This window comes from Rattus norvegicus, chromosome 8, assembly GCF_036323735.1.
Source record: "Rattus norvegicus strain BN/NHsdMcwi chromosome 8, GRCr8, whole genome shotgun sequence".
Classification (NCBI taxonomy): domain Eukaryota; kingdom Metazoa; phylum Chordata; class Mammalia; order Rodentia; family Muridae; genus Rattus; species Rattus norvegicus.
Window position 1 is genome coordinate 126,675,308 of NC_086026.1, and position 26,369 is coordinate 126,701,676.

Genomic DNA, 26,369 nt, shown 5'->3' on the forward strand with positions numbered 1-26,369 from the left:
TCATGCACTACCTATTTGATGTGAGAGGACTTTGTCCTTGGCATCTCACGTATGCTGAATTCAGAGGATCTCCGACCTCTCATCACTGAATACCATGCATAGCCGGCACTGCTCACTGTTGAGTCATCTCACTCACGCCTGCCCGTGATTAATGGGATTGATGTCAGATGCTGGAATGTGTTCTGACCAATGAGCACGGCTGACTCAAGGGAGTACAGGCTCCTGCCAAGTAATACAACAAGGCCCAATATGCATAAAACAAATGCAAGACTCCAGGCTCCCACAGAAGGAGCTAACTGTGTAATAAGAAAGCAAACACATTTCTCCTGTGGCTGCAGAGGCTGTCCATCCTCTTATGTCTAATGCAGCTTACTTCCTCGTTTGCCTTTTTTAAAACCAAGATGGGAAGTTTTCTTTTGTAAAAAGAGTCTTATGTTTTTGAACAATGCCAAGAAATTGTTTTAATTAAAATTATTTTTGTTTTTAAAATGGAATTCGATGTGAAATACTGTCCTTGCCTATGTATATTTCCAAAATCTGGTATTAATTTTATTTCTCCAACGTTTCTTTTTTTTTTTTTTGGTTCTTTTTTTTTTTTTTTTTTTCGGAGCTGGGGACCGAACCCAGGGCCTTGCGCTTCCTAGGTAAGTGCTCTACCACTGAGCTAAATCCCCAGCCCCTCTCCAACGTTTCTGACTGGAGCAAATTTCCTCTAATCAGTAGTTACAGTTATCAAAAAGGATTGCTAAAACAGTCTGATTGGTGTTAACAGTTGGAAGTGTCATGGCCTGTATAAGACTCCTTAGCTAGAAAAGATAAACCCTAAAATATTTTTACCTGGTCAGAAAATGTTTAAATATATACTTAGTCAATGGTACAATCTGTATTTTGTGATTCATTAAAACTGACAGTTCTGTTGATCCTTTTCATACTAGCTGACAACCCCAACGAGCTTCCCTTGAAATTCTCTATAAGAGCTGGATTTCTTTTCTAAGAAAAATCCAATTAAGTACACCTGTAACTCAGTAATACTAGGACACAACTTAAGCAGCCACCTGGTCCTTCCTCTTGGTCCCTTACTCTCTTGAGCCAAGGCCAAATAGAACTGCCCATGAACTGGTAAAAGCCCAGTATCCAGACACATGTGCAGCAGGTACACCAGTCAGAGCAGAGGTGAGCATGAGCAGAGTACATCTACTTAGTACCTATCGGTCAGGAGACACAACAGAAATAGCGTTACTATGTCCCCGGCTGCTTGTAGTAACTGCCTTTTCTTTGAGTCACTGAGAACAACTATAGCCTTGTCCACTAGGAATATGCCAGTGCCAACAGGCCAGCTCAGAAGTAAGTCGGCTGCTGCCCCTCTCCCCACGCTGCGGTCTCCTCACTGTGTTTGCTCTCCTTGGCCTCGGTCAGCTTTTGATTGCAGTCTAGGAGAATGGATTTTTTTGAGTTTCAAACTAGAGTAATCTAGTTCTTTGGTCAGTACAGTATGAAGCTTTAACATGCTCTGGGTTCATTTCATTTGAATGAGGAAAAAAATTGTTTTCATAGGATTGGAGCCAAAGTTAAATCTTGCCTTCCTGTTTTTTTAAAATGGCTTTTAATATAGAAAGCTTAGACTAAGGTAACACACTAAAACAGAAACTTAGCACAGTTCCTCCCAAATCCCTCATGTTACAAAACAGAAGTTCGCACTTAACAATGCTAACTTCGTTTTTTTTATTTTTTTTAAGATTTATTTATTTCATGTATGAGTACACTGTCGCTGTCTTCAGACACACCAGAAAAAGGCTTCCAATGCCCATTACAAATGGTTGTGAGCCACCATGTGGTTGTGGGATTTGAACTCAGGACCTCTGGGAAAGTAGTTAGTGTTCTTAACCACTGAACCATCTCTCCAGCCCATACAATACCAACTTCTTAAAACCCAATATTATACAGTATTTTTGGGTAGCCAAATTCAAAAGATCAAGAAATAATGCAGAAAAACTTCTATCAAAGGTTTCAGTAAAATAATTTGCCTAATCTTGTTTCCAAATAAGCCCATAGGAAGTCTGCAGCCCTGCCCACATGCCTCTGATGGGGTAACAGACTGCTGGGTGGCCACCGCTGCCGTCAGCAGTGTTGAAGGTGGTCCAGTCCTCCCCTAGGGCTTTCATCCCACACAGGCCGTCAGCCCGCATGAGCAGAAGGAAATGCACACATGAAACTATGACAGTTAGCACTGATTACAATTAGAGGTGAAGAACTTGGGTTAAGGCCAGGAAAACTTTATTTATTTTCCCCATCCCATATTTAATAAGCCAGAACTCTGAAATAAATGTTTTTATTTCATTAAAAAAAATGAATGTTTTCATGATTAGGATGAGCAACGTTGTTCCAGTCCATCGTTTGATTGACACTACAGATGGCTTCCATGATGGGACGTCTGACTCACTGTTTGCCTACATGCTTGTGGGAAGCTTCTGGAGCCTTTTCTTGGTAGGAACTCCAGTTCTTCTGAATTCTTCCCTTTCCTTGAGATACTCCAGTTTGCATTCTTCATAGAAGGCTGGATCATTATAGCTATAAGAAGTAAATCCATATATTTCACAATAGATAGAATATAAGCTTTAATAACATTTAGATATTCGTGAGGTTTAATCTTGAAAAGCTGACTTTCAATTTCAAGACACAATAAACATAAACTAGTGAGAAAAACAATGATTTTTAAATTTTGTAATAGTAATACAAGACCTTGGGTTTGGTCTTGCACAGGATGGAACGATGAATGATGCCGCCTTCTAGAAGCCCATGGTTCAACAGACACGGGCTGGACTAGAACAAAATATTAGAAGGACAAGGAACGGCATGGAGACAGGAGGAAGGAAGGGGAGGTGCGGGTGAGAACCAGGGCGAGCGCTCCTTGCAGGACCACAGAGGAGACAGTGAGGGAAAGTGAGAGGCGGGAGACACTGCAGGTGGGCTGAAGCTCACAGTGGACTGTGCATACGGCAGGACGAGCCCAGGAACACTGAGTGCACAGCTACAGATCTGCATAGGCCACCGATGTCGCACCACAACAGTCTCCTGAGAGCAGCAGGACAAGACTTAACTGCAAATAAGAGTCTTGAATGAATGGCAGTGTGTGGCAGGTAGGCTAAACGGGAACAGCAAGGACTTTAAAGTTGGATCTCAAATCATAATATTCAAGCAAGAAATGGTGGGCACGTAAGCTAACCCAAAGGAAGAGATCGATACGGGGATGCAGAAAAAAATCACCCTTTTGCTGATTTGGTAACTAACCAGAGTTAGAAGAGATGACTCTAGATTATAGAAAACTAATTCAAGCCACATGACACAGACTGAACAAAAACATTCCCTAAGATGTTTAGAAAATCAGAGAAGCAGAATCTAGTGATTTAATCCAGGGGTACAAACTACACTTAGATTTAAGATTCTTAACAGAACCCAAAGAAAGTGACTTTAAGCAATAGCTTATGGAAGACAAGGCTGAGTGGAGAAATGTGCAGCCAACTGGACAGCATTTCTAGGGCAATGAAAGCTACCACTATGGGAAAGGTTGGGAGAAAGAGGGTGCTTCTGCTTCTTGGCTTTGGCCATCAGCAAGCACACTAGACTAGCAGTTTGAGAGGGGTCAGAACTGGGTCCTACTATAGTGAGAAGTGGAGAGGGCAGACATAGTGAAGGAGCACACAGCGCTATCAACATGTTGCTAAAAGGGAGCAGCAGCCACATGCACGTTGTGACCTGCTATAGTAATGAACAAAGAGTGCTTTCTGGGACTTAATGCCAAAGAAAAATTTCATAACTTTCCATCATTCTTCAGATAATGTCAAATCCACCTTTGGCTGCCTTTCTCGATTCAAAAGCCAACAGCAAGATTCCTCCTTCCCCACAACAAACTAGACCCTGAGGTTCATATTTCCAAGAGTAGGAAAAGGATGTTCAAATAGTAACAAGTGCCAGTCAAATAAGAGTCCATCAAAAACGTAATGCTTACTAAGCGCCTGCCGTGCACCAGGCACCCTGGTCCATGTGCTATGTATGCACAGTACTTCACCACCACGCCTAGAGGAACGGTCCCTTCTCGCTAGAGGACAGTCAAGGTTGCAAAGCTGGCCACGTTCTCCCTGAGCCAGTCGGGCCCAGGCTGCCCTCTCTGTAGACTCTTCCTGCCTCTCTGTTCTAAGGCTGCCCCACCTAGAACAGGTTTATGTACAAATAAAGACAGGCTACTTTATTAGTGAATTAGACACAAGAAATCACATATCAAAGTAGAACCATAGGCATTTAGGGAAATGTTTCATGAAATTTGCTAGTGCCTTCAGGACCTAGCTGCTGAGGCCAGATCGTTCCTATCTATACCTCCCACTGACAGTGGATTGTTGCTGTACATGCACCACTTCATGGCCCAGCTCACAAGGGACAGCTCAGGTTTCCTGATAACTTGTGGTCCATTATCAGATATCCAATTTCCAGTAAGACCCCAAGCAGGTCAAGAGCTCTCTCTCAGAGGGAAAATAATGTACTCAGATGAGAGTACAGCCTTGCTCCCAAATCCCAAAGTCCTCTGAGACTGACCCAAAGTGGACCCAGAGGCTCCAAACAGCACCCCTCCTGCCACTGACACCTCAGTAGCAAGTCTGCTGGGTCCTGTGGTCCAAGGGGTAGAGCAGCCTGCACAGCAGCCTGGCCCTGCTCAAGAGCCTTCTGCTCCAGACCTCACTCAAAGCTAGCAACTCTCTGTGTCACTTGGTAACAGACCCAAGTGAGCAATGTGCTGTCTGTAGAATCCAATGAGGTCCACTAAACATTGCACTTCTTTCTTGAGGGTGGGAAGGCCAGGCACACTAACTTATCCTTCATCTCAGAAGGAATAGCTCTCTCTGTATGCCCCCACACCACTGACTAAATAGTCCACTGAGGCAGTAAGCCCTTAAATTTGGTTGGATTTATTTCCTATCTTCTAATACACATATAATTACCAAAGAGTCCATAGTGGCTGCTACCTCCTGCTCACTTGGTCTAATCAGCATAATGTCATCAATGCAGTGCTCCAGTGTAATACTCTACATTACAGAGACGATCACGATCCTGTCAGACTGTTATGGCACAGGGCTGGAGTTAATATATACTACTGAAGGGACTATAAAAGTATACTGCTGGCTTTCGGCAACTGAAAGCAAACTGCTTCCGATCTCCTCTGTGGACAGGTAGAGGGCGGCATTGCTAGACCAACAGCTGCATACCATGTACCATGTGGTACAACTGTTCAAGTAAGAACACCCCATCTGGTACCATAGCTGCCACAGGAATCACTACCCGTGGTTTCTAAATGAAACTGGCCCCCATGGGCTTGTGCATTTGGATGCTAGAGCCCTCCTTGGTAGGAGGACTATCTGGGAAGGATTAGGAGACGCCTCCTAATGGCCTGGGAGGAGGTATGTCAATGTGGGTGTGCTTTGAGGCTTCAAACTTAATGGCAGACTCAGTCGTCTGTCTCTGTCTTGTTTGTCTTTCTGCCTCCAACTTGGAGATAAGATGTAAGGTCTCAGCTACTGCTCCAGTACTATGCCTGCCTTCCTGCTTGTACCATGCTCTCCGCCATGATGGTCAGAACTCACCTCTGAAACTGTAAATGAGCCCCCTAATTAAATGGTTTCTTATATAAGTTGCCTTGGTCATGGTGTCTCTTCACAACAATAGAAAAGTAACTAAGTCGCTACTTGACTAGGTTTTTGTGGCCAACTGTCTGTCATTCATTCCCCACAATCCATCAGTCATAGGCAGTGGCCAGAGAGTTAAAGGGAATGTGATGAATCAATCTATCATCCCTGCACCCTCTAGTCTTTGAACAGTGACACTAATTCCCGCCATTCTTCCAGGGATGGGATACTGTCTATATTCACTACTTTCCGTGGTAGGGCCAAGTCTACTGGTTTGCATTTGGCCTTTCTAACCACACTAGCGCTCACTCCACAGTTATGAAAGCAATGTGAAGTCGGCCAGCTTCGCCGTCATCTGTCCACTCATGCATCTGTGACTGGGAAACAACCACGGGATGATTTCTAGGAACTATACCTGCTGTGGGTTGGATGTCAGTAAGCAGCTGCCTTCAACTGGAGGTCCACACTGCTTCTTGGGGTGTCCCAATATCAGTGTCAATTCAGAACCTATACCCAAGATACCCTGGAAAGTCTGATTATTTCCTTTCCCCAGTGAACAGTTACCCTTCTAAAAGGCTGTAGGTCCATGTGGGAAAGGATAACGGTAAAACTCAGGTATTTCCACTATATAACGCTGTCGTACATGAGACAGTAATATCATGTTAAACACAATTATGATTTTTTTCAATTTGGAAACTAAAATTTATGTAAGGAGATATGATTGTGTGTCAGATTGACAACTTGTGATGACTAATCTAGCTTGTAGATGCGTCCTCATCTAGAATCAACTGAAATCCAAACACCTGGGCACACCTGTGAGGACTCTGTCTTGATTGGGTCATTGGCGGTCAGAAGACCCACCCTAAGTCTGGGCCACACCTCCTGGTGGAAGCGTCTTTCAGTGGACATGGTAGAAGGAAGCTTTTGCTTTTTGCCTGCTTGCCTTCATCTCTCTGGCAAGCCCATCTATCCTCCTGCGGAGGCCTTCCTTCATGGGCAGTGGAATGGACATCTCTAGGATCCAAACAGACCAAAGACCAGCTGAGACACCCAGCCCTGAGGACTGATGTCTATAGATCACTCCGTCAGTTCTGTTCCTCTGGAGAACACGTATGTAAAACAGTGTAACAAGTTTCAGATCTGAGCTACAGTTGAAGACATTTTCCTATCAGATCTCTACCATGGTCAATGGGAAGTCCCCACCAAACCCCAAACCTCGTACCTAAGTTGTGGCAGGTTTGTTTGATTTAATCACTGTTTTACTGCTGGGCAAAACAGCAGCTATTCCAACCCCTTCCCCTCCCAATTTTTCTGTCACCATGGCTAACCAAGTGCTACTCGGGGTGATTTTGTAGTAGTCAAACAACTCCTGAGGAAAATATTCATGTTGTAATTTCTGTGATAAATGTATTTCACGACAGGCTTCCCACATACCCTTTTCTCCTAACATGCCCCCTTCCCCCACATTTTGCACCTCTTGAATCTGTGTAGCGTGGACTAGCCTTGAACTAGCATCAATCTTATCTCAGACTTCTGAATGCTGTGATGACAAGCAAGTGCCATCATGGTTTACTCTGCACTTTTAGAGAAAACTCAGAGATTCTAGGCTGAGAAGGCAGAGGGTTTCTCTGATCAGGCAAGATAGAATGACATCAGACATGGTTCCTCCTCTCCAGTGGCTGAGGGCATCGTGTATCTGAGGGACATCCCCCATTCTTCCATATACCCAGCCTATGGAGAATGCGCAGTGGGAAACAGCGATTTACAACCCTGTGTGACATGGGAAGAGCGGTCTCCTGGCCACGGTGAGACTCTGATGATGGGAGCAGAGCTGTAGTTTTCATTTCCCATGATAACTCTGGACTGACTGGCCAAGGCCTGCAGGAGCTGGCTCGTTCTGTGTACAGCCTCGGCCTTTGAAAACTGGACTTGACTCTCACATCGCTGTGCACATACATCGTCTGAGGGAGTCTAGGAAAGGCAGCTGCAGTTTGTGGGAACTTGTATCGCCTACAGACTTAAATGAAGGTGTTCTGCTATGCAGGAGTGTGCAATACACTCCTCAAGCACGCACTTCCTCCTGTTGAAGGGCTCTGATGCCTTTTATAAGGTCACACAGGAAGCACACACTGGCATTGGCAGTCACCAGGGCAAGGGAAATTCGAGGTTCAGGGAAGAAATTCCAGCTGGCTTGTGCCCAGGGTTCTAAGTGCTGAGCAGATGATCTCCAATAACAGCAGCAGTGGCTTGTCACCAGGACTCCACACTGCTCACTGGCTTCCTGTACACAGACAGGAAGGGCCATCGTGTCTATCAATGACCAACAGATGAATCAGGCTAGGTTAGGATGCTCTTGAGCCCTGCAGATGAGCCTACACGTCCAGGAACATTCCAGGTTGGGAATTCAGGCTGATAGCCTAGACCTGTCCTCCAGGTGGAGAGCATAAACCTGCAGACTGTTGTGTTGAGGGCCTATGTGATTTGGTGGGCTGGCTTCCTATCACCCTCAAGGACAACACACTGCAGCGAGGGACTTAGGTGTGCGTTCAGTGTGTGGTTTTTGCCCCTTAGCTGACAGAAGGTGGAGTTACATGTTGAGGAAGAAGAGGCATAAAGGTTTCCCTGTCTCAAGTTTCCTAAGGGTCTGAGCTTGAGTCTAAAACTGCCATACAGAGGGGAAAGTACAGAGTTCTAGCACAAAGGACTTTGGTGGGAAAAGCATCAGGGGCATCAGGATTCAGAACAGTCATCTGTCTCCCCGTCCCAAGGCTCCTGTGAGCCCGAGTGACGGGGAAGCAGCCACCTACACACGTAGCTGGGTGTGCTGCAGCCAGGCGAAGGGAGGCACTTCAGACAGAGCAGGCACTCACTGTGCTGGCTGGTGCTACACCAACCTTTGAACATTTGAAGGATTTCCATGGGAGGCCTGCCCTTTTCTGACTTGATAAAGCTTCAGAAATTGGAATTTCCTTTTAGAGCTCCCACATCATTGCTGCAGCATTCCCAGGAGTTGAATGAACAAATTCAGCAAACCGCCAGGATGAAGAGTTCCCAGGGCTTGTCTAGTTCAGCTGCTTCCCATAGAGGACTAAAAAGCAGGCTGTACTCACTCTGTAAATCAACCGCTGTAAAAAAAGTATTTGGTAAGCCATGTGGAAAATCATGCATACGATTCTGCCAAATATAATTTTTAAGTCCCTTCCTAAATGTCTTTTAGAATAACCTGTAACATACTAATGTCTTAACCAGAGGTACAGAACATATTGCAGGTGATGAGCTAATAACATTCTCCTACTACACGTGTGTCCAATCACAGAGCCACAAGCATTGAGGTGACAACTTACTAAGCAGTTAGACAGTCTTTCAGCGCAGAATTCTCTTTACGGCATTTTAATACCATAAGGATCCCGGAGTCCTTGCAACATCTGGTAAAATCTGAAAGTTAAAAAAAAAAAATATATATATATATATATATAAGAAAGGCAAACACTACGTTATCATGATTTAAAAATTCTAACAGTCCCTCGCTTAGAATCCACGTCCGCACTGTATGCCTTCCATGGTCAGTTAAAACACCGTAGTAAGGAGCAGACTGCGAGTACTGCTCACTTTCTAGAAAAGGATCTGAGAGGAAGACTTGGAAGATAAAGCAGGAAAACTGCAGAGACACAGACCACAGTGACCTCATAGGATTTCTAGTGGGACAAGAATGTACTCTAAGGGGAACAAGTAACAGATGTGGTGGTCTGAAGAAAATGGCCCCACTGGCACACAGGGAGGGATACGAGGCACGGCTTTTTTGAAGGAAACACGTCCCTGCCGTGAGTGGGTTTTGAGGTTTCAGCTCCTCAAATGAGGCCCAATGTCTTGCTCTCCCTGCTGCCTGCTGATCCAGATGTAGAGCTCTCAGCTTCTCCAACACCATGGCTGCCTGTGTGGTGCCATGCTGCTCACCATGGTGACAATGGACTGAATCTCTGAACCTCTAAGCTAATCCGGATTAAATCTTTTCCTTATAAGAGCTGTGGTCATGGTGTCTCTTTAAAGCAACAGAAACCCTAAGGTAGAAGTGTTCAAACCAGACCCAGGTAACTGGCATCCACCTCTGTTTCTCCTCTGATGGCAGCGTAGCCTCCCCTTTCTGAAGATCCCTGCGTGGGGCATTAAATTCTAGTGCCAGGGCTCTCATCTATCCAGATCCTAAGACGCCATCAGCACTGCGAACAGTTTTCTCTGTTACGTCTCCTTCTGTGACCACACCAGTTACATGTGCCGCCACCATCTACCCACAGCCACTGGACACTGCCTTACACTTGCTCTGGGTCTGATCAGTAGCCCAGCACCCAATCCTCCCCACAGGCCAATGTGCTTTGCCGTGTATCTGCGCAGCCATGCTCCTAACTGCCCGGCTACTCTGTGGCTCCGAGCAGTTTTAGGCTCTGCTGTCCAGTTGCCAGGATTACCCACTCAGGTGTTGAACAGGACACCAGCCTCACGAGGAAGCTGTCGGGCACAGCCTTGATGCTTTGATAGTTTCTGTAATATAAAACCATGGTTCCATATGCCCTCGAGCCATGGAGCCCTCGAGAGGTCTAGTCACTAACGAACATAACTCATCATTAGCTTAAAGCAAGCAGGTAATTTCAGGAGTCTCTGCAGAGCACATACCTATATGTGACACAACATTTTTACGTCACAGCAACACTGAAATAAATGTATACACAGTTCAATGGGAGGGATTTGGCCAAACTAGAGCTCCACAGCAGACAGAGCAGAATCCACCAGAGTAGCAGAGCTAGACTCCGGCAGAACAGGAACAGGGCAGAGACGAGATGACCTTAAGTAGTGCATAGGATGTGACCCCTTGTACTCCCTCACAGCCAGAGTGAGTGGTCTTTAGGTCTCAGCCCTCCATCCCAACTCCACCTACCTGTTTAGTCTGAACATTATCCATCGTTTCCTTCATCCCAACTACAAGTATTTCTGTTCACTATACAGATAAGCTGGGCATGACGGCTAAGTCAAATCCAGCGAGCTTTTGTTTGTGTCCTTTGGCGAAGGACTTCCATCTCAAAACACAAAGCAGACAAGGATAGCCCATTACCAGTAGACACATCGGGGGCATGATCATGGATATCAAGACACTTTACTTCTGATTTCAGAATGCCTATTTTTCTTACATATTTGTTTTTGTACTTGGAGCACTGTATTAAGATATGATCAAAAATAAAGACATAGCAGTCCTCAAAGGGAATGTGGCCATAAAGTTAGTGCAGAATTGACCACCTTGACTACAGGGTTCTTTAAGAGAACTGCCATCTTCAACAGAGGTGATGAAGAGTAAGCTGGAAGTCCTTCCTGTGCCCTACTGTGACCTCATCACACCTGCGCCCAACTGGTCTACTCAGAATCGCTGGAAGAAACACTGTTACCGAACTGAGCTCTGCCTGAAGAAAGCACGCTAGCTGGCAAATACCAAGTCCTTTTTGGAAAACACAGTGGTTACTATCAAAAGTCTAACTCATAATTAATAACAAACCCAACATTCTGCTGCCTCCGTTCCACGCAGAACACATGGGCACTGCATCGTAAAAACAATGGAAGTACACTAAGTTAGTTGGAAGGTGGCGGCAGGGTTTCTTTGTTCTCCTCACAGAGGAGGAGCTGTCCAGGGTCCTCCTCTTCATGCCCAAATCTCTTGGGAGTAAATGTAACAGACCTGAAGCCCCAAGTTGTTTTATTGGGCCTCCATCACATTTTAATGACAGTCTTTCTTTCCTCCTGCATTAGCATATAATCATGTAAAACTGGTGTTGCTAATACTGCAAACTGACTGAAAAATGATACTCTGAAAGTCTTAGAAGTAAAGAGCTTCCTTCCACCTATCAGTTTTGTGTGAAATGTTAAAGTCTACATGCCCAATTCTATCAATTTTGAATATTAATGAAACCATAAAAAACTATATAAATAGGACCCAAAAAAGAACTAAAGATTAGTAACCATTAAAGTAAAATTATGGACTACAAAAATTAAATTTCATTTAATCAAACTTATGTTAAAGTAATTCAAATGCACATGAACAAAGAGACTGAAGAGACTATTGTTCTGAAGGTTAATGAGACATGCATTCAAGACTTTTTTTCCCCTTTCTGTAAAATACCAAGAACATGAAAATCTTTTAAACTCAGTACTCAAAGCAAAGGTAGGCAGATCTCTGTAAATCTAAAGTCAGCCTGGTATAGAGGGCAGGTTCCAGGACAGCCAAGGCTACATAGAGAGAACCTGTCTCTGAAAACATGGAAATCGATATATTTGTACAACCTTCATTTCTCTCAAATAAACTGCCTAGTATCAAACTACCATACTACTGACAAAACAGCTTAGTAGCCACCAAAAACAAAATAGCATCGGATACCTCAACTCCTGAGTCTATATCCTATTCTGAAAATTTCTCATAAATGTTTTTAAACATTTTAAGCAAGAATTTTACACATTAAATATGCTTTCTTCTGGGCAACTTGGTCTTCATGTGGGTCTTGAACATCTGGAGCAGGGACTGTCCCAAAGGCTGATGCTTGTCTGTGGGATGTGTTCTTCTAGCTGGGCGGCCCTGTCTGGCCTCAGTGAGAGAGGATGAGACTAGCCTCATGGAGACTTGATGTGCCAGAATAGGGGGATACCTGGAGGGTCCCCACCTGCTCAGAGGAGAAGGGGAGGTAATATGGGGGCGGTATTGTGGGAGGGGGTAATCGAGAGGAGGCAGTGAGCAGGATGTAATAAATAATAATAATAATAATAGAATAAGTAAATAATAACAATAATAACCATTATCATTATTACTAACATGGCTTCTACTGAGTTAACTTTACACTTTACTTACTTTCCCTGTGACCCAATGAGTTTAATTAGAGTCTCTGCCATGAGCATGGGGGAGGGGCTATCGATAGGAATGGTGGCAGATACTTTTACTGTCTATTTGAAGAGGCCACTGAATAAATTCACATATGCACTAATGAAGCCTCTTTTCCTTTCATAAGCTTCTCACAGTAACCACACAAAATGATAAATTCTGCATTGTGGATTTGAAGTACATCATGAGCACATTACACTAGAAATCTGGGTGCATTTGTCTTTGCACGATGTCAAACCATTCTAAAGAATAATGACACAACCACAGGCTGCATCATCAGTACATTGACTGCGCTTGCCAAGTGGTCCCAATTTCCCTTGATAGCTGGCTGATAAAAGATTAATTTCAATCTTAATTACTAATATTAACTCTCAGATCACACATCATATGGTAATTATATCTCTCTGGGTGTTCGTATGTGGGAGGTTACAAAAGGGTTAAAGAGGGGACAGAGTTTGAAGAGGTGCAACATAGACACAGACACCAACAATCTCGGGGTCACTGCGGGTAGTTAGATCATTAACCAATCAGCTGGAAAGCAACTTCGGGGTCTCAGGATGGAGTGAAGCTGCAGAGGTGAGGTGTACAGGAGCCTAGACACCAGCCCTGGACACGTGAGCACACAGACACTCACAGGGCACTGTAAGAAGGCCTATCAAGTGGATACGTGAGCACACAAACAGTCACGGGGCACTGGAAGGCCTATCGAGTGGACACGTGAGCACACAGACACTCACAGGGCACTGGAAGGCCTATCGAGTGGACACGTGAGCACACAGACAGTCACGGGGCACTGGAAGAAGGCCAATCGAGTGGCAAGGTCCCAGCTGAGCTGCCACACAGGGCTCTCCAGTGACGGCCAGGCCTCCGTCTCCACTCCCGTGTTAAGAGTCCTCTGTGAAACATAAGTGAGGTGCTGCGCCATCCCACGTGTCACATGCCCAGGAAGCTCTTGGTCTGGTGTGTTTTAGTGTCTGTCTGCCCACATGGTCTTCAGGAGTTGTTATCAACCTGCCCTTCACAGATGCTGCTGGTACGGCACACACAATGACTTGCGGAATCATCCTTCTTCTGTGCTCACACTGAAAATGGAGCCAAATGCTGCTCTGTGAGCTGGAGTCACCAGAGCAAGACACTGTCTGAAAACCAACGTTCCCAGCATGTGGAGAACTTAGTGCAGCTCAGAGGAGCCAGATCCCAACAAAGTGCTGCGAGAGCTCGAAAGGAAGGTATGGTCCAGTGTGACCAGCAAAGCAAACACCTGACTGAGCACCTGCCTTTTGTTAGAGATCACAGGTGGGAAATGGAGCGACCATGGCCAGCACTAAAGATGAGGGGTGGAGGACTAAGAAAGCAGTCAGGCAAAAAGCCAGGGAGTCTGTCTCCTCCGTTTTCCTTACATATCCCACTCTGGGGCCTGACACAGTCTACTCACAAAGCAGGATGGTCACGAGCGGCTTTTAAACAGCTCATCCGAAACAAGAACGAGGGCCTCGAAGGTAACACAGGAGCAGGCTCATTCACCCCCTACGAAGATAACTATCACATGTATCTTCCTTAAAATGCATTATTTTGTGGATAACCATAAAAGGAATATTATATAGATATTCACTAAAGGAATAGCATGTTGATAGTCATTTCCTATCTTCTTGAAACAAAAGATGTATCTTTTGTCAGCATCAGGTCTAACTCTTCTATCACCTGCCAAAACAAAATACCTCACCACAGAACAGCACAGCATTACAAACAGCTCACTGAGAGGCGCTGCTCTTCACGGCTCTGTTCTTTTCATTTTTTGAGGGGTGTTAACAATCTTCAGCTTGCTGGGCTCAAACAATCCCCTGCCTTTACCCCACCCCAGAGCTGAGACTACAGCAGGGGTGGGTCAGCACTAGCAGTCCCCGGATCTAAGGGATGTCAGTAAAGGGCACATGTCACTGCTCAGACACAGACACAAAGCAGTGGGAGGGCACGCAGGCACTGCGGTGCTTGTCTCACAGGAGGGACCTGAAGACCTGCTGGTCTGGGGCATAGAACAACATGTAAACTTAAAAAAGAAAAGGAGGAGAAAAGTAGCTATAGGCTACAAGAGAAGGAAATGGAAGCGGGGCTGAGGGGCTGGCGTGAGGAAGCCAGCCATCTCTCCATATTCTTCTTCTCCCCCAGTCTCTGTTTAGCAACAACTGGAGGGAACCCCACAACTCACTAAGAACTCCCCATTCATCACCTTCCAAGGCTGTTTCCGACGTATAGCTTAATTTCCTTAAATAACTGTTCTCAACTACAAATTTAGAAGATTCTTTTTTGTGAAATGTATGTCTACGTAGTCCCGTCAAGTGAAAAGCATCATTTCAGGGTAAAAAGACACTCCCAAAAATCACACTGTAGCTTCACTCTAATCTCACACGGTCACACCAGCTGCCAGATGAGAGAGCCCTTGCAACAGAATGTGCTGCTACTGTCCTGGTAAATAGATCTAATGTCTCCATTATGAAGGGAAAAAAGGGGGAAAGGGGCAAAAGACATGGTGCCGTAAGCTTAATTAGACATTGGTAAGCGCACTGTCCCTGGTTAACAAGGCAAATCTATCCTTTCCGTTCTGGCTGCAGTTTATTTAAAGACTTTCCAATGTTACTACTGAAGCTCAGGTCCTATGGAGGTGTTATCTCACCATTTATATTTTCACAACACTTATGATATTGCTATCACACCCTTAAAATAAATGAAAAGCCCATGGCACATTTCAGACCAACAAAACGCTACTGACTGTATTTTTATTTCAGGAAATAAACATTAAAATAATTCTGTACTGCTCACTTCTTTCAGTGTTGAACAGTTAAATGACGATGTAGGGTTTTCATCCGATGGCACAAATATTCTTCAGAAGTAGGTATTTAAACACTTGGCTTTAAAACTCAGCTCTAGATAATGTATTAGAAAAAAATCATGACAACAAAAGCATTTTTGACAAAATTATTATGCTTTTAATTTTCTATTAGATTACGATTTATTAACATTCTACACTTTAAAGATTAGTCTGTGTATAGAATGAATTTAGTGGTGCATTTAATGAGACAAGAAGCTAGAAGGATGAACACAAAAAGATTATTCTATTCTGTTAGTGCATGAGCTGTTTGACAATTCTAGCACAGTCCAACAGAAAGCTTCTTTCTAGATTGATCACGGCTCAGTTAACAGCACTGAATATCTAATACCTCCAACTCAATTAATTCTCACCTGATTAGCATCAGACTGATATTCAAACTAAATCATCTCTCCAGTCAAGTAGAAATCAATATTTCTGATTTTACTTTTAAATTACAATACGAAATAAAATGCATGCATCTTCAATATGCCAGAAGCTCCCCTAGTCTGCCATGGCATGGCTAACACAGTTGATTAAAGTATTATTCTAATTTGAGCACCACTATGTAGCAGGATCTGATTAATCTGAACACAGAGATGGAGTAAAGTAATTATATATCTTATACAGGGCAAATAGAAAATTGACAAAATAAACTTGACTTCTTTAAAACAAACCTTGCTGTTTATCAGCTCAAGTAGTTAAGAATATAGTTTCATTAGAGACGGATCACTCTCAGGAAAGATGGCATGCCGGGCACGTTTACAAGGGCTAAGGAGCAGCAGCCACCCCTCTCCAGGCCATACTCTTTCTATGGCTGTCCTCTCAGGAAGGCAGGCACACACTTGAAAGCAAGCCAATTGTTTCTACGTGACTTTTCAGACAGAAGAACAGAGTGGACCAACCTTATTGAGTGGAAAGAACACTAAACCCCCATAGAAAATTCTCATGCATGTGTAATTGTTACTATAAAAAGAAGGTGGAATTGACCTTGCCCCCCATTTCCTTCAAACTTAACATGAAGACAAACTATAAGGCCTAATTATTGGCTATGTTAATTGACCAGAAGTGGCTATTTTGCTTGTTAGTAAACTCAAAAATTTAGAGGAAAATTAGAAAAACTTAAAATTTTTAGAATGAAAATTGTACTTAAATGTATAGTTTTCTAGAGTTGAGAATAATATACTTCCAAGTAATGTAAACCAAAATTGTGCTGTACATACAACACAGATATATAATGTAACTTTATGTTATAATGTTACAATGGTATACATTTTATATATAAAAATCTTATATATACTATAAAAACATATATTTTTGTTTCTATGCTTCACAAACATATATTTGTAGATAGGGGAGTTCAAAGAACCACAAAACGATGAACTTTTATGTTTTTATGCTACTGAATAGCCTATCAAACAATATGAATACAGACGATGAAATAATTATTTAAAATTCTGCTGATACACTTACAGTGTCACACTTGAGACTAATTATGTAGTGCACACGTGCAAGCATACAGCATCGCGCTATGATCTAACTAGTCAAGAGTCGATGCCAAGCAGAGTCTTGAATACTTAAAGGCACTACAGAGAAATATTTTGATTTTATTCTGTTTTATCAAAAAAGTAAAAGGGAACCAGAAGATATAATTCATCTCTCCAAATATGTAAATGTTTTGCCACAGAACAGAGGTAGAAAACGTAGCTATCACAAAGTCTGGTTTGTTAGACCCCACAAAGAATATTTTTTAATTTTATGCCAGAATGTCAACAGGGTCGATTGAAATAAAGAGAAATAAATTAATGCTAAATACCTACTAAGGAAGTTTGTTTATGGAAATGAATAATTCAGTGTTTCACAACTAAAGTCAAGCAGCAGCTGGTTTTCTGGCATAACCTAAAAATGTACAAACTCAAACACCAGAGAATCATCATACTGTTCAACTCCAACAGGGAATGTTACTTCCCAGTCTTCTGGGTTTGCTGTAAAATATCCCAGTTACAATACTAAGCAGTCAACGATTTACAGAGTCTCACCGTGGTGGTCTACTTAACTGAATATATGCATAATTCCTGCCCTGTGACATCTTATAACAGCTGGGAGGAGAGACTAATTCGGAGTCCTAACAGTCTGCTCCCGATCTACTTGGTACTGGATTTTATTGTAATTCCAAAATGAGTCCGGACTGCCTTACAGTCAAGGCTGCTTCAGTTTGTCTCCTACTCATCAAAGGAGCAAAGAAGTGAGCCCAGGTTAGCCCAGAGAAGAGTTGCTTCACCATTACTCTCTTTACATGTGAGCCTCACTGGGTATGCAAACATGGAAATGTTCAAACAGTTACAATTAGTACCCCAAACCAATCTGATGTCATAATAAAACACAATAAAACACAGTCGCAATGGAAACCATGTCCTGTGCTTATGTAATTTTTGTTTTGGGTTTGCCTGTTGTTTACGGCAACTAAAGCCTGCAAGTCTTCCGTGGTCACTGGCCTGGCAGTGGTGATCCACCTTCAATCCCAGGACTTGTAACACAGAGGCAAGTGGATCTCTGCGAGTTCAAGACCAGCCTAGCCTACAAAGCAAGTCCAGGACAGCCAGGGCCACAGGCATCTCATCTGACACCCGTCTTACTTTTGTAATGAAAACATTTCCCCACGTCTCCCCTTTGGTTTTATGAGACAGTCTGACTGCATCACCCATGTTGGCCTGAACCTTGCTGTGGGGTCAAGCTCCAAGATGCCACTCCCTGGTCTAGTGCATGCTCTTATCCTTCTGATCCTCTTCAAAGTCTACCTTCCCAACTCACTCTTTTGTGAAATATGCACTGAGCATATTTCTCCATCAAGCTGTGCTCTAGCTGCTTGGAATGTAAGCGTAAAACAAACCAGAGCTGTCATTGCAAGCTTATTCTCAAAGGCAAACAAGAACCCTAAGGACTGTTAGTGTTGGAAGAGGGACAGTGGGAGACAGGGCTGTGAGGAGCAATATGATGCGTTTTCAGTAGGGCTCTCCAGGTAGGACCTCTGAGGGAACTGTCAGAGGAAAAACTTAGAAGGAAACCAACCTGATAATTTCATACCCCATAACCCAAATGTCTAATTCTGTGTGTGACAACCCAAAGATATATTTACAAAGAAAATGGGCGTCAAGGAAGAGTAACCGTAGATGAGACTACTCATTTGCTGAGCATGGCCCAAGCCACTCTACCCACCACTCAAAAGGCCTGGCTGCTAATGCTGCTAACGCCCCGGTCACTCTCTGGGAAGCAGCCAGGATCTGAGTTCTAGAGCTAAAGTGAAAGGAAAAGATGAAGACGCGAGACTTACATTTAAAATCCTGCACGGTCAGCCCTGCGATCACACGCATACACAACAAGCAGGCATTGTTTATGTACTTGGAAATGGGGGGGCAAAGACAAGGAGGCTATGGATAGGAGACCAAACAAATGGGGTCCATGGAAAGTGTTGGAGAGAGAAAAGGGAACAGAGGAATGACATAAGTATAAATTCAAAAAATAAAAATCATTAAGAAATAAAAATAGAATGTTTGTAGTAGTTCTCTCTGTGCCTGTGCCCCCTTCTCTCTTTCTCTCTCCCTCCCCTACACCACCTTTCTTGGCCTTGGTCCTCGGGGCTAGTGAACTTGCCCACCCGAGAGCAGCTTCCCAATAAATCTATCTTTAATATATATATGTATATATATTTATATATGTATCTGTATATATATATATATAGGTTTATAACAAGGGTCTTTCTGGAGAAGTGGAATGTAGAAACTCAACCTTCCGCTTTTCTAAACAAAAAGCGGCAAAACCTCGCATCAGTGCAACGTCTCCACGGTAACAGGATTGAGAGGCGCTTGGCTCGGAGCAGCAGAGCATCTCTCTCCATCAAGCCTTGGAGTAAGGAACGGAGACCTGGCTGACGGGCTGGGTGACTGATCTAGTATTACAGTCTGTCCCAAGAAGCTCCATGCTACACAACTCAGTGAACACAAAGAACTTTCTAAAGAGAAGATGGGTCTGGAAACAGCTTAGTGACAGAGCACTTACCTAGCAAGGATGCCGTCATGGTTGACAATTCCCAGCACTGCAAAGCAGAGGCGGGCGGCAGCTGACAGATGTGTAACAGACAGAACAGAGGACAGATGAAAATCTAACTCATAGACATAAGGCTAAAGTGATTTATTCCGTTTTCAAAAGTAACTGTGATGCTCTGAACAAATGTGCGTTTCCTGGAATCCTGTTGTCTGTTGGCTTTAATTGTGTCCATTTCCATTTGTTTCTTAGCTTGCAATTAAGAACTGTCTTTGTACTTATGAAATAAAAGCACAGTAAGTCTTAACTCCCAGTACTCGATGTCTACATACATCCTTCCATTACACTTTTAACCCGTTTCTGTTTTAAAAACCTCCTTCAGGAGCCATCCTCACTGTTGATGCTCCACACATCCCGGCCACAGGAGATTGGCTCAGAAAGCAGCACACCGCTTGGTGGGCAGGGCTGTGCGAGGCCGTGTCTCCTTTCACATGTTACTACTCTCGGTCTTTCCGTCCTCAGGCTCAGGTATAAAACTGAGCCTGAGAAACATTCCCCAGCACATTGCCAACAGATTTAACAAATTCCAACTCTGATTGGCTAGGCTGAGTACTAAACATTGGTGCTTTAAACATTTACATTGCATAAACGTCTGCATTTCTCTACAGCTGTACACTTCCAGTGCATACAAATTTAATAATCTGGCTCAAACACTGAGTGCCCAAACTATTGTAAACACTGAATATTTTCTGCTCTACAATATATAAGAAAGAATGTTTTCTATGATCCTAAGAGTCAAAACACACACATAAAAAGACATTGAATCCAATATTTAGCCCAGGAAAACATAAGCATGAAGAATACAAATCCAGGTTTATGACGGGACAGCAACTGATGAGCACCACTATCCTCAGCCAGGAGCCTCAGACAGGGAGTGTCTATAGATAGACTGTGCAGAAGACAAGGTCACTGGCGCTATAAATGAGGGACACTGTGACAGGGCCATGAGACGAGACCACCAGGCAGTTCCCTGTAGTCACTCCACACCAGCTTGGAAAGCTGTGGTCTCATAGTCCTCTAAAAAGGAAAAGCTTTCAGGGCTGGACAGATGGCTCAGCGGTTAAGAGCACTGACTGCTCTTCCAGAGGTCCTGAGTTCAAATCCCAGCAACCACATGGTGGCTCACAACCATCTGTAATGGGGTCTGATGCCCACTTCTGGTGTGTCTGAAGACAGCGACAGTCTACAGTGTACTCATACATAAAACAAACAAACAATAAATAAATCTTAAAAAAGAAAAAGGAAACATCTTCTACACCACTGTAGGTAGTGGTTTCACTGTAAATTCTTAACCACAGCACAACCTTCGAATTTCTTGCACACTCAGCTTCTCATGTTTCAGCCTTCATGGTTCTGGCAGCCACGTGGCTCTCCTGAATAACCAACGATAGAGCTGCTGGATCCATTCCTTGTTCCCAACACAGTACATACACAGTTTCCATATCTAACCTAGCATCTAAAATCCTTGAAATCTCAAATAGGTAACCCACAGCCCCTTTACCACAGAGGCACCAGGACCACTGCTCCACGATCTTCCTCTTATCTGTAAATCCTATTCTAACATTCTAACATTAACTCTGCCTAACACAAGTGTTTATCCTACACTGTTGACGGGCAGGGACTTACTCTATGTAACAGAAAGGACGAGCCACCCTGAGCGATGGCATATGGCACCCACTATTCTGGTAGCTAATGAAGCAACTGTACAGAAACGCACACTAAAGGTTATCAAGCTGGATGGTTTTTCAAGGCAGGGTTTCTCCCTGTGGCCCTCACTCGGTAGAGCAGGTTAACTCTGAACTCAAGAGATTCCCCTGCCTCTGCCTCACAAGGACTGGGGTCAAAGGCTGGGCCACCACCTTCCAACCAAGAAGGAGTACTTTTAAAAGACAATTTTGACCAGTTAACAGTTCAACCTGTAAAGGTGCCTGTCACCAAAGCTGATGACCCGTGTTTATACTTGGGATGCACATGATAGAGAAAAAGAACAGATTCCTACAAGTTGTCTGCTGACCTCCAAACTATCACTGCTTCCCCTCCTCTATACATAATAAATAAATGAAATTTTAAAGGCATTTTGATTGCAAGCCTAGAATCCACCACCGAAGGCCCTGTTTCTTCAGAGGCTGCTTAACCCACCCCTCTCTGCCACCCCTCAAAGGTGGCATGCCCACGCCCATGACCTGGCTTCTCCCCACAGCTCTTCTCTTTACACCCGGTGTGAGGATGGTGTTTCTGAAACTCCATTGGCATTGTCATCTCTCACAAAGCAGACTGTCTGCTCATGGCTCTGCTCAAGGCAAAGCCTGTCTTCAGGATCAAGCATCCCATCCACCTTGTCCCCAAATGTGTCATGGTGCGGAGACGAGCAGAAGAAAATGACCCACATGAGACTAGGAGGCGCAACCATGAACCTGCTGCGGTTTCTTCCCAGAGACTTACTGCTGCATCAGAGTCCTGGATGACACCCAACGTGCACAACTGACATACAGAGAAGACCATTGTGAAGACTGCTTGGCACTCAAAATAATCCTAAAAATATGGAAAATCTGGGGATGGAAAATGCGACTTCTCAGAGAGTGCAAATACTAAAACCTTAGAAGTGGGCTGTCACTTATAAGGTGGACAAGATTCAGTGAATGATGGTACCTATGGCAACAGGAGCAGCAACCTCGCACTTCTGCTGCATCCTGGGAAGGGGCATCCACCACATCCACCTCTGGAGACGCCCTAGACAGACCTTGCCAAGGAAAACGGTCCACAGTGGACTAAGCAGGCCTTGTAATCCTCACGGGGCATGCATGGGAAGACAGATGTATTTACCTAGGACATCAGTCCAACTGATTTATGGCTTTAATGTAAGAGTTCAGGCTCAATCCTACACAAGGTGGCAAGTGTCACTGAGATGCATATCCCAGAAAGATCTACCTAGCAACCGAGTTCCAGATGAGATTAGAAGAGAAAGAAAATCTTCCAGATGGAGAAGATGTCTGTGTGCTAACAGAACAGATCAGGAAAAGAGGACGAAGATAATTTTGAGTAAAAACTGCAAAATACTAAACGCATAAACTTTTCTCAGTGTTTAATAAAAAAGAGCTTTTAAACAGCAAAAATTGGCTGGCTGGCTGCCATGTCCTAAATGGAGACCCGCATGTCACAAACCTCCAAGAGCAGTATCAGAGATAGATTCTGTGCAGAGAGGGCAAAACAGACCTCAGCCCCAATTCCACTTCCTAGGATGTGCGACTTAAACATGTGTTAATATTCTCCTCACTCTCAATAAAGCACTGAGGGCACAAATATCGGAAGTCTCAACAGTCAACAGAAGGAAACAAACACAAGAAAAGCACTGGGTACGAGAGCTTCTCCACACCTCCAGACGACTTCGGCAGGCTCAGCAAACCACCGGGGACATGTCATTCTTCAGGGATCCACACTTCCTAGAGAGGAAGCACCAAATGTAACCTTGTGGGGAAAGAAAAATCATTCCTAAAGGCTAAAACAAGAGCACTGCGCCGTCCCCTGCCCCTGTACCCTTTAGGCGCTCCAGAGCCCTCACAGCAGCCCACAGGGGAGGACAGACATCAGAAAAGATGGCAACCGTTAAAGAGCATTGGTTCAGGATGCTTCATTAGCACAGGACCTCTCTGCGGAGATGCCTGAGGAAAAGGGGGGCATCTCGGATGTCACACTAGGTAAGCACTTATTAAACACATAAATTCAGGAAAACTATTCTTCAAGGAACAGTTGACAATGGTGAGAGGGCAAAGAGAAGAGAAGAGGCTGAAAGCCAAGGTAAGTCCCAGCAGTGCTAACAATGCAGCAAGAGACAATAGGACCGCAGCCACGGGTGAAGTCCAAGTGGGATGTTTTATAAAAACGAGTCAAAGTAATTTCTGTAAACACAGAAGAAAGCAAGGAATGGCCAGCACCTGCAAAGGCAAATGGCCTCTGGCAGCTCCCCAGGGCCCCAGCTCCTGCTGAACACCAGGGCACATGCCTCCACAGAGAGGAGGGCACACATGAACCCTCCTTACTGGCATCTAACCAAGGAATATGGCAAAGTAAATGTTGCCACCTCCATAGTTAAGTTACAAAAGGCTGTGGCTGTCTCTTTGTACACGCTCTCTCCTCAGCCAACAGCTTTTGGTGGTACATACTGCTACATGGACTAAAATGTTACTGATCAGAACTAAGGAATAAATGTTGCCAGCAACCATAGAGTAAGCAGATCCTTCCCATCCAGGCTCAGAGCTCCCAGAGCAGCACCCAATGTCTTGAGACACTGATGCGAGCGAGGTGTACAAATCTCTGCAGTGGAGAAAACAACCTGACCACAGCTCATCCACACAGACGTGAGAGCCTAAGGCAGCACACGCTTCTTCCCAGGTCAGAGAGCAAGCGCTCTACAACTGGTTTTTAGGATAAAATTGTTTCACTTTCAATTTTGTGCTATAGAAATATGACGAGAGCTCAGCTGAAAACCTCAGGAGCTTGGTAGTTTGCTCGAAGATGGTTTTAAACCAGTGACAACAAAACACAAGCAAGGGATCAAAAGTACTAAGCTGACGGCGGGGTGATCAACGCATTTATGATTTCAAAAGATAATGTCAATGCTGTCCAGTCAACCAGTACTGTTCAAAATCAGAATACACAGTCAAGACAGACGGACTCCGCAAGCCTACCAGTGTGTTCCATAATATTTTCATGATGGAGGCTAGTATCATGCCTTAAATAAACACAGAAACATTAAAATATTCTTTAATAATGCTCAGAGCACTCCAAGTTCTGTACTTTAAAAACTTTATGTACAGTTAACTATGCAATAGATCACATTTGTTTGAACTGAAAAAGAAAAAAGTAAAGTCACCTCAAAGAATGAAATAACTCGAAGTGGCTTAAACACTCCAATTGAGTAAAGGATACCGATCAACCATTTAAAAGAAAATAAAGGCAATTAAAAACAGCCTGGTCAGAAACACAGTCTCAAGCCACTGTGCTCTCCCTGCAAGAGACTTTCACTCAAGCAGTTCATACTGTGTGTGACCACAGCTTGCTATAGCTTATAACCTATAACAGCAGCCATGATTCTAAAAATAATCTTATCAGATCCATATAAGGATGTGAACGTGCACACTTAGAACTTGGAAACTGTGAAACTGGAATAAAAAAACAAGCAAACAAAAACCCTTGTTGGGGACTGAACGTAGGCTCTGTACATGCCTAATAGTGTTCACTGAACTCCAGTTCCCCACCAGCTAAGAGAACTGAAAATTCATTTAAAAGTTGGAACCCGCAGTCTTCGTACTCAGTAAGAAACGGCTTTACAAATTTAACATGTAAGAATATTCGGTGCAATTCTTTTAGCACAACGCTACTTTTCCCAGCAGACACCTCAAGTTTTATTTTTCCTCTTAGTCATGATTAAAATGTTTAGATTCCTTGTCTCAACATTCTAAGACTTATTTGGGATACAGAACCTGTGGTTCAAGATTTCCTTTTAATACTAATTATAAAACTTAAAATTATTTTCAGTTAGATCCTTGAAAAGATCTGCAATTTTCCAAGTAAACTCTTAACATCGTATGTTCAACTTGGTGATGGAAGAGAAGGGGCAGGAGATGCAGACAGCACAAGCACTGCCCATCCTCCAGACTGGCCTCTGTTTCTACCACGAGACAGAGATGGAGTCAACGTACTTACGTACGGCAATACTGTATACTACTAGTTCAAATACAAGCTATCATAGCTTGTAATCAGAAACAGTAGAAACCCACTGCACACACGGCTTTGTAGGATCCCCCAGGGATTAACATTTTAAATACATACAAATTAACATACAAAAATCTTTTCCAAATGTTAATAACCACAGGAATTTTCACATCCAATATAGACATGTGCTTAAATACTCAAAACATTAACATATCTGCATATAAACTCCCTATGTACTCCTTACACAGCCCAAGTTTAGCTGATACTGTCAATAACAGAAAAGCAAATCGCTTCCCTCTCCAACCTCTGCGGCCTCAGCGCAGTGCTCAGCACTGAGCACCAGCAGACAGCGCCCACAGGGGCAGGAAGAAAATGCCCAGGAGCATAGCTGAAACCAACGGACACGTTTCCTGATGACAGTCCGGCCCCAATCTCATCTACCTCACTCCCCATCTGTTATGGGGAATGGGCGGTACACTAAAAACACTAAATGATGGCTTAGTCACGAAATAATTCTTGAAAATCCGTAACCGGCTTGACCCAACAGAGGCATTAGTTGAAATCTGACAAAGTACTGGGTGTGCTTTCACTGTAATGACTGCTGTGACTGGTGTCACAGTGTCCACATGGTGACAGCGTGCCTCTGTGCAGCACACACAGGCTCTCTTTTTCAGCTCCTGCCTAGGGAATCTTTTTATAAACATGGACTGTGTTAAAACCGAACCCCTAGAGGGCAATGAAGCTCCACTTTTTCCTCCATAACCTACTTGGTTTCTCACCAGTTTATAGATCTGTGACCTACTTCCTCACATCCTGGACCCTGTCCTTTAGAACAAAGGGGAAGTGGAAAGGAAAAACTGGGTATGTCCTATACACAAGTTCTTCAACAGAGAACAGACGGAGGAGGGACATGGACAAACCTGTCCCTGAGAGCACATCGCAAAGGAGCATTTGAGTATTAACACTCAGTGGGGATCCGACGCCAGATAGGAAAGATACACTTAGCCAGTCTGTTCAGTGTAAATGCTTTGCATAACTCTACATTCATTAAATAGCATGTTAGGATTTATAGGGGAAAAAGGTGAGGAATCCAATTCCTATTGCAATTAAC

At 43.8% G+C, this 26,369-nt stretch overlaps 1 protein-coding gene across 8 annotated transcripts in view; it reads right to left on the minus strand.

Annotated features, from left to right (window-relative positions):
- Nucleotides 1-2,252: 2,252 nt before the first annotated feature.
- Nucleotides 2,253-26,369, minus strand: part of Cmc1 (C-x(9)-C motif containing 1) — a 100,844-nt gene continuing 76,727 nt past the window's right edge. For 6 of the 8 annotated variants that reach the window (XM_039081810.2, XM_039081809.2, XM_006244034.5 and 3 more), the window contains 2 exons: nt 9,017-9,107; nt 2,253-2,568 (listed from right to left, as the gene is read on the minus strand). In XM_039081810.2, the coding sequence (XP_038937738.1) occupies nt 2,448-2,568; nt 9,017-9,107 (212 nt within the window). In that variant the 3' untranslated portion in view covers nt 2,253-2,447. Of the gene's footprint in view, nt 2,569-8,844; nt 9,108-26,369 lie in introns of those variants that run through there. The other 2 variants (XM_063265846.1, NM_001135259.2) reach the window with 2 other exon arrangements.